Raw genomic sequence first — 13,049 nt, forward strand, 5'->3', positions numbered from 1 at the left:
TCTTTGTTTTAAACTCTTTTTTGATATCTTTCGTTTCAAATGAACTATCAATTTCAAATTTTAATTCGGATTTGCTACAAAATATATAAACGATTACATTAACGACATAAGACAATAACACTTATTCTCATCAACAATATAGAGTAAACAAACAGAATTAATGGAAAAGAAATTCACATATCCCAAAATAAATAAATAAATAAAATAAATTTCTTCTTTGTTTTTGATAAAGTAATTGATAAATTCAATTATTGAACATGTCATTTAAAAGTGTACTACGGCATTCCTTATTTGCTATGTTAAGTATGTAATATTCTACCTGTAAATATTATTTGAGTTTGTAGTAAATGCAATAGCATTGACAAATTATCATTTAATTTGCAACCGAAGACATAATACTTTGCATGTAAAAGATAAAGTTGATCGGATGTTTATATATATATTAAGCCATATATATTTATATAATAATGAAACATAATAATAATTTAATAAAATAAATAAGCCATATGTATATATATATATATATATATATATATATATATATATATATATATATATATGAAAATCGTAATGAGTTGGAAAATCAAGAACAGTGAAAAAACTTTCAGCCTCCACCGGGATTCGAACCACGGGCCTTCCGCTCTGTACGCGGACACCCTAACCACTAGGCTATGGACGCTGATTGTATGTCCAGAGGTTCGAAACCGGTAAGGAAGGTCGTAATTCCACTGTAAGGTCGTAATTCCATATATATATATATATATATATATATATATATATATATATATATATATATATATATATATATATATATATATATCGATCATCAGACAACTATTATAAAGATAAATCCACGTGTACCCCAAAAGGAAAACATTAATAGACAATAAAAACGAAATAAAAGATATTGAATTGCATCGTAGATATAATCGAAACATAGTCAGTTATAGAAATATAGAAAGACTAAACGCTACAAATGCTTCCTAAGTCCATGAATGTCCAATTTGAAGGCACATACTACAGCACAGTACTGTGATGATAGGGTTATTGTGTTCTCCGTACATTCGTGGATCAATGCATCGCAACCTTGATCCGTTTGATTTAGTGCCTGATAAAAGTAAATGTGGAAAAAAGAGCGCAATTAAAAACCTGGTTAACACTGTATTAACTCACACCAGTGAAGTGTGATGGGGGGGGGGGGGCTGAGTGGGGTTTGTGGGGTATACGTGGGGGAATGGGTTTAGTTTGTGATTTCCTGGAAAGTGCTCGCTTTCATAAATCAGACGTGCCCCCATCCTTCGCCCCCACCCCCATTCGTCATTGAAAAATACACTGACTCTTTACTTTCACTTAACAAGTTGTGTCCTGTACAATGAAACTGTGCTCTTTGAGCCATTGAAATTGTTAATCAGCTCGAAATGTTTTTGTTTTTTTTTGTTTTGGTATTTACGGAATACGGAATGCACAGTTAAGTCGTGAAGCATCTGAAGTTAATTCGTTATTTGCCCCTTCAATTCCTATTATAACATGAATCCTGTTAATATACTCTACTATCTCACCACTGACTTGATAAACAAATGAACTTTAATTGAACTGAATTATATGAAGAACGCGGTCTCATTTCCCCAAATTCAACTGCTGGCCAGTCTTACGCCGCGGTGTCGGGTTTCATAGTGATTTCGCCTCCTAGCAGGGTAATTGTAAGTTTATGCAAATTGAGCTATTAAACTAATTAGCATATGTGAAACTTGAAGGGGGGAAATATGAAAAATGAAAGAAAAAAATGGAACAAGTATACATCTTGATATAGAGTGTCACAGACCTATGCAGGATGTTATGTATACACATGGAGACAATAACATACTTCTAGAATAACACATATTAACGTGGTCACTAATGTACGTGTATACAATCACATTAATGTTAGAGTGTATTTTTATAGGGGGATGGAGTTTGTCGGTAAATTAACAGGAGGAGGGTAAAACCGCTGGTGGTTGTCGAGGACACAAATACACAATAACAGCCCTCCCCACGCCCAAAATGTTACGCCTAAGGAGATAAAGAAGTGGCAAACAGTGCTTATTTTTCTTTCTTTCTTTCTTTCTATAAGTGAAAACTGTTTCGCCAGGCCATGCTTCAGAAACAGTTCTGGAACTTCAATTAATTAGAACGTAACCTGCAAGGAGTTTAACGAAGACGCTGGCGTGGCAGCCAATGTGCCAGCTGTTTACGCGGTCTCACTGTGTCGCAGTCCTTGCTATAATTGCCATACATAGGCTGGGCCTCACCTGATCGCCTGCAGGCCTGCCTCGTCACACTAACTTTCAGCCATAATTAGATCACCTCTATTAACCGTTTAGACAATTTGTTTGCATCAATGATGGTCGTCATATATACATGAAGTGATAAGCTGATGCCATATACAAAAGGTAGATATACTTACAGAAAGTAAATGTCTGATATTTATTTGAAGATCTCTTGAACCGTTGACTCTCGATTCGTGTTCCTCGTTATCATCAGCGATTAATGAGAAGTAGTTCAAGTGTTTACATAGCTGTGGTTGAACTTCATGTTCTTCGATATCCTATAGATGATAGAAATATAAGAAGAAGAAAAAACATGAAAAACAGTATATGCCTCATACCCTATAACTTTCATTACCTATCTTGCTTCATTTCCAACCTTCCCGCACCCTGTTTATTTCATCCCATCACTGATTTTCTTGTTCCTTACCTTCATCTTTACTATTTTCCCCCTCTTTCATTCATCTCGTACCTTCTCTCATTCTCTTTCCTTCACCCGTTACCTTCCCCTCAACATTCTCCCTTCATCCATTTATATCCTTTTACCCTCTGCACCCTTATCGATAATCCTTTATTTGACCTTCATTGATCCTATCCATTTATACCTTACTATCCTCTTCTACACCTCCTTCTACCCCCACCCCTTCATCCTTTCTTTGTTCCTAGCAATTTCTGATGCCCTTCCCTTTATCCTCTACAGTTTTATTGATTAATTTATTTTGTTACTTTGTTTGTTTGCTTGTTCTTTTTTTTTTTTTTTCTTCATTGCTTTCTTTCTCTTCTATAGGGTTCATGATGGGGACTTGAGTGTCCCTCCTGATCATTTTTTCTTCTACTAAACTAAACTTTCTTTCTTTCTTTATGCCGTAATAATTATCTCGAATAGTCCTTTTCAGTATCAATATAAATCCATTGATATATCCGCCAGAGTACAGTGATGTTTTAATGAAGAAGCTTTGCGAAAGGCATCAGATCTTATGGATTCTTCCGTCATTTCTGTACATGCCAAGTTCATTCTTATGTTTTTATTATTATTTTGATTTTGAAGTATGATTATAAGTAATAACGTTCAGATGTGAAGTTTGTGCGATACTTACTGAACCAAGGACGGTGATATTTGTACAACTATGTGGTTGCCTGGATGCACAGGTTACACGGCAGCCCTATACAAACAACACAAGAGACAAAATTGTTAAGTGGCCGTAGGCCCAAGTTCTTTGTATTGACGCAAGAGATTTTTCTAATTACGAAATTTACGAAAAAAATACAATTTTACTATTAAAGATGACAAAACTTAGGCCAATCGGATCACAATCGGAACAAGACCGGCATTTTTTTTTAAATAAGGTTTTTCTTCTGCCTGACACTTAACCCCACTGACCATTTGGGGGACGAAGGGAGGGGGCGGGGAGGCTGTAATGATTTGCCCGAACATGGAACCCCTTAGAAGGGCATACTGGTGACATCCCCCTCACCTCTGAAATTTGAGTTCGTTATAAATCAATGCCAACAGTGATACACATTGTCTTAGACAGAGAAGGAAAGCATGGAGCGCGAACTGTGTCAAAACTTCACGACATCAACGTCAGATAAGCCGGGCTAGCTTAGAACGTTAGTCGAATTACCTGAAGCTAAGTTTGGTAAGGGAAATACTGACTCTCATAAAAAAGATAAATCAAATTCGGAAGAAATATAGCGACAATCATATACAGTTTGCTTTTTAATTGAGAAGTAATTTACGTCTCCTAATGGTAATTTAGCGATGGTAACTGTACTGATTTCGCTAATTGTCGCTAATTGTCTTATCCGTAATATTTTTCGTACTTGATCCATTCATGTACGGAGATTGGGAGAGGACAGACAGTCAGCGTCCGTAGCCTAGTTAGTAAGGGTGTCTGCATGTAAAACGGGCAACCGTGTGATTTTACGCCTCCCTTCCATTAGCACCCATTTTCCACCTCAAAATCTCTGCTTGTTTTAGACAATACCGTTGATATTTATGTAACGTCACTTACAAAACTACTAACACATTACCATAACATATTCACTTTGTAAAACTAATATTTATAATGATAAATGCTTACCATATCATTCGCATGATGCCTGGTTTGGTTCATGATCTTCATCCATAAAGAGAAACGGTCTTGAAAATAAGATCAAACATTTGCGTTAAATTGTTGTAATTTGTTAATATATATATATATATATATATATATATATATATATATATATATATATATATATATATATATATATATATAAATATGTGATTTTCATTGCTAGAAATTCCACACAAAGTATAAAAATGTAAGGGCTGAGAGGACAACCCTGTCTCACACCCCTAGTAATGTCAAAAGACGCCGAGGAAAAACCGTTATTAAAAACTGAAGCAGAAGAGTTTGAATATAACGTACAAATCCAACGACAGAAAATACCATTGAAATTAAAACGTTCAGGGCAATGAAAAATAAAATCCCAATTCAGTCTATCAAACGCTTTTTCAAAATCAATTAACCCTAAATGACGAAGAAGGGATTGAATTCATCTTACAAAAATCGATAGAATCTAAAATACAACGAATATTTCCCCCTATAAAACGTCCTTTAATATAACCCGTGTGATTGTGACCAATAATTTTAGGCAAAACCTATTTCATTCGAGTTGCTAATACTTTTGAACAAATCTTATAACCTAGATTCAATAAAGAAATAGGCCTATAATATTTAAAAAAAAGTTATGATCTTTTCCATGGTTAGGAATAAGAATGATATTACTACATGCCTGCTCTTTCGAGAGACCCAAATGTCTATATATATTAGCATCATTATTGTTGTCTAGAGTAAAGCAATATGTCGCCAACACAGGTTTTCCACACAACTTGTTTTTACTAATCTCGATTTTCCAACCCATTGCAATTAATATAAATATATATTTACAATTAATTCTCAATTAACTCTCATTTTGTCATAATTATCTTTAATAATTAACCTTTAATATATTGAATAAAAATGGATATAGACAGTTTAATTTATATCTACTATTCGTAGTAACGTATTGTAAGTTAACTTACCAGCTAAGGTGAGTGGAATTAAAACTGTAAGAAAAGAATATAAAATATACATTGGTTTTTTTTCTCACGTCTAAGTCGCAAAATGCGTTAGGTCACAACACACCGTAGCATCTTTATTAAAAATTAAAAATAAAATAAATGAATAAAAAAAACAATATTTGTTCTACTTGTGGTGAAAGAGGGTTTCAATGAAAACACACCCCAGATGAATCTGTGCAAATTATCGTCAAAACTGGATATTGTTTTCGGACTTTTGCTTTAAGCTAAATTCCTCGAAAAGTCACTTGGGGGTATAGCAACGGCAGCCCCCCCCCCCGCCCTCCACCACCCAACCCCTTCCCATACACTCCATTCATCCTAAGACGAATCAAATGTAAATTGGTCTACATTGTCAAATGTATTACAATTCAGCTATTACAATATAAGATTTAGTTCAAAACTATTTACCTACATTACGAAATAGAACTTCGGCACTACATGTCCTCATTATGATATTAGAAAGATAAACAATAGTTGAATGTGAAACAAAAGGCAATGCAGTGACGTCACTATGGGTGTAGAAGGACTTTTTTAAAAGCAAGGAAAATGACAGCATTCTAACAAATGGTGTCCTATTCTTATTTACACCGATAAAACTATACTCTGGCTGACATTCCCACCCAATGCAATTTATTACTGTTCAATGCGAATTTGCGAGGAAAAATGCCTACTTTGAAGTTGTTCGCCCTTGTTCAACATATGAAGAGGTGGAGGGGGGAGGGGAAGAATGACGTTGGTATGAATTTCCGTTCACTGGCAAATTGGAAGAATATCAACTATTATAAAATGCATGAAAACCGAATTAAACAAATTTAATAAAAATTAAAAATGATTGAACGGAGCATACATTTTTTTGGAAAAGGTCAAATATTTCACCTGATATTTTGACTGGAAGTGAATATTGCATTTTTGTTTCGTATAGAGTTAGTTTAATTTTAATTTCCCACTTGCAGGTAGGTTATGATCCTGGGCTGGTCGCCATCAATTAATGGAATTAACATGTGCTGTAAGCCATATATCTACTCTGTTTAATAGGCTATATGTACATACACTGTATAGGGATTTTAAAAAGGATTTCTAACAATAAAGACTGCGAGAATAAAATGACACTTTCAAAAAAATAACAACGAAATACACTTCTTATTTCTTTACAGTGAAAATTCACTCTTTTAAGGTTGTCCAGAAAGTTGATTATTTCGAGGAGTGAATTTCTCTCTTAGCGTGAAGGTTGGCTTTAATTTTTTAGTCACATTTTTGTTTTATTTTTGGCTTAATAATAAGGCACTAAAATCTAACTCACAAGATTTGTTTCCCTAAAATTGTTAAGATTTCACTCCACAAAAGAGTTTTTTGAACATCACGCCAAAATGAAAATTTAAAACACAAATTAAAATAGAAATAAAATTCTACTTACCGTATAAAAGGAATGTGAAAGCTAAATCCATCCTAACCATGGTGAAAGTAAGTATGTCTAATATGAAGATTGTATATGAAAAATAATTTCTTTTCCTGAAAACGGCTGCTTAAAATAGTTCTTTATCCAGACGCCGATAATTTTCGCACAAGTTAGAAAGTTTTGTGGATACCTGTAGCTAAAATGCTCCTTCTTTATATATCTTCCACTGAGAGGAAACAAATGGGTCGGACGGGGGAGTTTTTTTGCTTCCTGTCAACTACACAAGAATCAAACTAGAATGTCATCTTTTTTTTTTATATATATCTCTCTTTGTTTTTTTGTTTTTTTCGTTCGAGCAGTTAAGGCCCACATAATGACATTATTTTATTATTTAAACAACTTTATCTTAATTTTCCCTCTTTATTCTTTTAAGACAGTCACTTCTTCTTTGTTATTCCGGTTCCGTATTAAAATAGAGACAGAGAAAACAGACGGAAGATCGAGCATAGACGGGAGCGGATTCCAAATAACGTCTAACCGTGGTGTCGACACCTTTCATGGATATATTTTGGATTTTTGCATAAACTTCTACCCTTCAATATGCCCCGTTGTATTCCGGAGAACATGTCGATATAAACGGTTTTGTATATACACAAAGACCGACATTACGATCATAAAAACTTTTGGTGTAGGGAAAAGCTTGGAAAGCAGTGAAATTCTGTGCCCAATTGACTCAGTAACGGACAAAGGATTTGAACGGTCGGGAGAAGATAGGGGGGTGGGGGATTCTAACATTTTCCACCTAAGTTAGATAGGGGTTTTGCACCTATGTGTAAGGGCCAGAGGTTAATGGAAGATTTTCTATCCCTGAGGTGGTTGAAGCCGAAACCTATCCAAATGAAATTAATTTTTAAGTTGTATATTGGTTGTTTCGAATTATCTATATAATGTAAAAGTGTCAATTGATGTACATTATATGTATATATCTGTGAAGTGCGTAGTGAACAGTTGTTTACATCAAGTGTGATACCGTTACGTTACCTGGTCCTTTGAAGTCTCCTACCCTCCCCCCCCCCCCCCCGCACCTCACCTATAATATTTGGACACCATATTTACGGGTATACAATGTAATAGTTCTACTTTACCACACTGAAAGCAAAAATACCATTATTTATGCAGTCTGGTCACATGATCTCGTGTTAACTTTTACCGGGCCCAGATTCGGTCATGTTAACTACCAATACCCCGACCCAGTGCTATGCAACTTTATGTCATTTGTGAATTCTAAAGTCGGATCTCGGTAGAAATGCTATGTATTATATTAACGACTCATGAATAAATTCGAGTTGGGGTGGTCGCCTGATCGATATCTAAGGGTGAGTCTATGGCGAATGTGTCACCTAAGAGGACTAGTGTTGTTTGAAATAGATGGCGGGGCCTGCAGGGGAGTGACGAACTTCTTTAAATCTGGTTGTTTCGAACCTCTAGCTATTACATCAGTGTCCATAGCCTAAAGTTGGTTAGGGCGTCCAGAAGTGGGAGGTCAGTTTGAATTCCGGTGGAAGCTGGAAGTGTTTGCACTATTATACATACATAGACATAAAAACACACATACATATATATCTATATCTATATATATCTATATTTCAACGAAAAAGTCATTGAAAATCGTGTTTTTAACGCCATCGTTAATCGATTCGTTTATATAGCAAGAGCTTAGTGCACTGAGTAACCCTCGAAAAATCGTGACGAAGTCATATTTGTGTATGAGTTATGTGGGTAGAATTAATTGTCAATTCAAATGTATGATATTTATCATAAACGTGCCATTATCGGTTAGGTTTGAAAGGAAATTACGTTGATTCCGTCGAACGATCATTTAGCCTATATAGTATCATGACTGAAAATCAGCGTTAAAGTTTTTATTACCACATAGTAGCAAGGACGTTTATCTATAATCCTGTACCCTACCTACGGTACATTCCCCTCCACCAAAAAGGATTAATCAATCAATAAATGAAAAATAAATGTAAAAACTAAATGAAAAACTAAATAAATGAAACTACGAATGTATATGGATCTATGGATGTATGAATGTACGAAGGGAAGAATAATGCACGAATATACAAATATGTGAACGAATGAATATATGAATGTATGACTGTATGAATGTATGTATGTATGTATGAATATATGAATGTATGAGTGTGAATGAATGTATGAGTGTGAATGAATGTATGAATGATGAATGTATGAATGTATGAATGAATGTATGAATGAATGAATGTATGAACGTATGAATGTATGACTGAATGAATGAATGTATGAATGAATGTATGAATATACGAATGTGTGAACGAATGAATATATGAATGTATGAATGAATGAATGAATGATTGTATGAATGTATGAATGATGAATGTATGTGTGAATGAATGGATGATTATTGTTGATAGTTAACACCAGTGCCATTTTTTAGCTCGCCTTAAATATAGAGCGCCATGTAGGGCTCCCGTGACAATTATGTAATCGGGACAAGTTTTTGCACTCTTCAGTTTCCCTGAAATATATTGTATAAATAAGATTACGTTCTAACTTGCCACATATTTCATATTCCACATTTCCGTAAGCTCCCAAATACTTCCCCAGGTCACCTTAACAGTAGCCCCACTACATTGTTTATTGTCCAATGTCTGGACTTTAATACATTTGACGAACTTAACTGATGGACAATATAAACTTTCATATTTTGTAAGACAGCCAGATGTGCAGTAGCCTAAAGACAAATATCGTTATCGCAGTGTATTAGCAGTGTAATAATTATTTATAGGAAGTGCGTATCACGTACGATTGCTAGCTTAGCTTCATAACATGCTGTTCGTGCAACAACTTAAAGCGAATCATAGAAAGGATGATAACGAACATTGATGACGTCGTTGAGCATACGGTTCGTGACACTCCATCGAGTGCGGTTAGGTAGGCAATATATATTTTATTACGCAGTGGCCAACTGTAGGCTTGTAATAGGCTATAGGCTAAATTTAGCTAATTGCAGCTGCCAAACTAAGTAAGTAGTTGAATCAGTAGACCTGAATGTTACTACGGTTATAATCGAGTTAACGGAGTTGACGAGTATTCAAGATCAAGAGAGCACTGACAAAATACCATGCTAATAAAGCAACAGTTAAGAAAAAATCGACACTGAAGGGGGGGGGGGGGAGCAGTCGCTTCCCTGCTCCCCCCTGGCCTCCCTGGTTGTTAGGACCCTCACAACTCTCTGGGTATACCTGATTATATACCTAATATTATTTCAATCTAAATATGCTTCAGAATGCACCGTCATCAAACGGCTTCAGGTAAACTTTGTCCCCTGGGGGAGCATCCATACACCCCTTATACCCCCACATGAGTATCAGATTATTAGGTCATTTATAAGGTTGTTGACAACAATTTCCTGTTTGGACCTACTCATCAATTATGAAGTTGATCCAAGCTTTCTTTTGAAGTTATATACAATGATTTCAGAATTTGATTTTTTTTTTGGGGGGGGGGGGCCAGTGACCATCATAAAAACGATTTCGTTTGCGCGTTCACCGCCCATAATAGAAGTCATTAAAATCGGAGAAATTATCTCTTTTGTTTCTTTTTAAATTCTATTACAAGCCTCTGTATTTTTCGAAGCCATCTGTACCACTGTTTATTCTTCATTTTCACCGGTAATTGTCGAGCAGGCCATGAGGGGTATTAGATTAAACACCCTGCATGCGTAATGTTTCGACCAAATTAGCGTTAAATTGAACCGGGTAATTAATGCATACAATGAATTCTAGCACATGTGTCTCATACATCTAGTGGCGTAGCTAGAGGTTTTGGCGCCCGGACGGTGCAAGAGTAAAAAATGGGGCCCCCAATTGTAATTATAATATTGTGAAATAAATTGATATTGGTAGTATAGGCTTTATGCGTATCCGTACCATACCATGCACTGTGAAAATAAGTAAACTGCCTAAATAGCATTATTTAAACCCGAATAACTATTATTATTCTCTCATAGATAGTAGGTTCTTTCTTACTATTGAAACTGCATTACGGATGTTCGCAACTTTGTATACAACTTTACCAGTATCCTAAGTAGTAAGGCTGTTGTATTGATCGCATACAGTTTAATATTCTTATTTTCTAAATTGATCTTATAGTAGCGTCTTGTAAGTTGCTGAATTTGTAACATTGTTTATACTCGCAACTGCATTTCGTGTGGTTTTGCATCAGCAAATAAGTTAATGACATGATCAAAGACTGTTAATGTTGTCTGCTTCATCGCGCTCAATATTAAGGAGTGCCAAAGCAGATAGTCTCGCTCGACGTCGTGGTATATATTTCCACCTTTCGAAATCTACTGCATTGGAACTGTACACTGAAATACTCGAAATTTCCGTGACATGTAGTCATTACAGAACAGGATAAAACAAAGAGAAAACGGTCGAAATGGACTGAAAAGAAATCACAATGTATAAATTTGCCAATAAAAACAACTACATTCAGATTCTTATTAGTAACTGGAAAATATTCATGCCTGAAAACATACATCAATTTCGTCATCTTTTCTAAAAAGTGCTTATTTTTTTACTCTCATTCTCCCATTTCAGCGCCCCCAAACCCGGCACAGGGACACGTGCCCTCCCTGGACACCGCTAGCTACGCTACTGCATTTATCTATTCGGGGGGAAAGCAAGGGTAGTGGGGCGAAATGAGAAACCTTTTTTTTAAATAGAAGTGCCCTTGGTTGTTAATGAAGAGTACATATTTTCCATTTTTGAAATGAAAAAGTGCACTTTTTAAATCTGATCTTTTGTTGAGAAATTAAATTGAAACAAATATAAGTAGAAGACACCCCTTTCTTGAAAAGAATGGTTATTAAAAGCGCCGTTTTGTTGAAATCATTCAAAATATATACTTGAATTTGTGTTATTAAGAATGCACAGTGGGTCCATTTCATCGGGACGTTTGGAGGTGATTTTGTTGTTTTCTTTCTCAAAACAAACTGGCATGTTGAACTCAGTTCAACTTCCCAACCCCCCCCCTCCCCCAACACACCACTTCTTCTTTTACCACCCCTTCTTACTCGGACTAAAAGGTGCCAGGTGGAAGGGCATGTAAACTTCTAAAGATTGGTTAATTGCCTTCGTTTGTTAGCTTGCTTAAGATACGAAAACATTTGGTACCTTGGAGGTTATGAGAAAGGTTATATTAGAACAAAATAAGTGTTCCGTTTGAGGGAAACCTCTTTTGATGGTGGTCTAAAATGAGATGTTGAAATTGGACCATGGGTGACCAATATTTGACCTTCTATCATCAAACGCTATGAATAGCTTTAGTAAATTGGAAATAGGGGTGGGATTTTTCTTAGTGTCATCATTTATTTATTGATTTATTTTCTTCATGAAATATGGGATATTAGTGTGGGGGCAATGTATCATCAGAGCATGAACTATCCATTTATGAATTTTACAGAACTGTGAATAAATTATATTGCACTATTTAACCATTTCTATACAGGTGTTCTAATAATAATTAATTACCACAAAAAAGGAAGGGAGAAGAGAAAGGAGATATTGGCACGTTACCTAAATGCGTAGGTGTGTTCCGTTGACTTATCACTAGTCCATTTGTGTGAAAGGGAACTTCCCGGTTTGGGTGATAGCTACATTTCCTGTCCATACATCCTTAAAAGAGGAAGAGGAAGAGGAAGAATATTAATATATATATATATATATATATATATATATATATATATATATATATATATATATATATATATAAATATAATAGTAATAAAGATTATAACTCAACGTATGTTGCATATGAGACTTGTCAAACCTTAATGCCATTTAATCTGTCATCGGCTCGTTTTAACATTTACCTGCCTATTCTACATCAGTGGATAAAATTTCACTCCAGGTTTATCGTATTTTACTTGTCGGAGTTGAATCACAGTTTTACTTAAGTCTAATATTTCCGAAATCGCTTCCTGAGGCGGGGTGGTACTTTTTTTGGGTAGACTGTGGGTGTTTTAAAAGGGCTATGACGATGACTAGGACACAACTGCTGCATCTTCTTTCAAAATTTCTAGAAAACTTTGGTTTTAAAATTTCGATTATGTTTACATGAATCTCAGCTATATTCTTTATATTAAACCAACATTGATTAAAATGTTTTGCATTCTCTGCACATTGCGATTAAT

General features: G+C 35.2%; 1 protein-coding gene across 2 annotated transcripts; it reads right to left on the reverse strand.

The window, feature by feature from the left end:
* Nucleotides 1–826: 826 nt before the first annotated feature.
* Nucleotides 827–12,530, reverse strand: LOC139969245 (uncharacterized). Of its 2 annotated transcripts, none has more exons than XM_071974158.1 (6): nt 12,433–12,530; nt 5,374–5,397; nt 4,388–4,446; nt 3,401–3,466; nt 2,444–2,584; nt 827–1,108 (listed from the first exon to the last, which is right to left on the reverse strand). In XM_071974158.1, exons 1-6 carry the CDS (start codon nt 12,524–12,526, stop codon nt 971–973), a joined length of 522 nt encoding a protein of 173 aa, XP_071830259.1. In that variant the 5' UTR covers nt 12,527–12,530; the 3' UTR covers nt 827–970. The 2 variants fall into 2 exon arrangements, with proteins under 2 accessions (XP_071830259.1, XP_071830262.1); XM_071974161.1 differs by lacking the exon at nt 12,433–12,530 and adding an exon at nt 6,827–7,857.
* Nucleotides 12,531–13,049: the final 519 nt, after the last annotated feature.

The sequence above is a fragment of the Apostichopus japonicus genome, chromosome 6 (genome assembly GCF_037975245.1).
Source record: "Apostichopus japonicus isolate 1M-3 chromosome 6, ASM3797524v1, whole genome shotgun sequence".
Lineage (NCBI taxonomy): Eukaryota > Metazoa > Echinodermata > Holothuroidea > Aspidochirotida > Stichopodidae > Apostichopus > Apostichopus japonicus.

Bases quoted from the DNA above. Each gene is read 5' to 3' on its own strand.
- LOC139969245 (XM_071974158.1), bottom strand. From the start codon at position 12,526: ATGGACAGGAAATGTAGCTATCACCCAAACCGGGAAGTTCCCTTTCAC. The intron at 5,398-12,432 runs GTAACGTGCCAA...CTTTTCTTACAG, and splicing joins GAACACACCTACGCATTTAG to TTTTAATTCCACTCACCTTA. The intron at 1,109-2,443 runs GTAAGTATATCT...TACTTTTATCAG, and splicing joins ATATCAGACATTTACTTTCT to GCACTAAATCAAACGGATCA.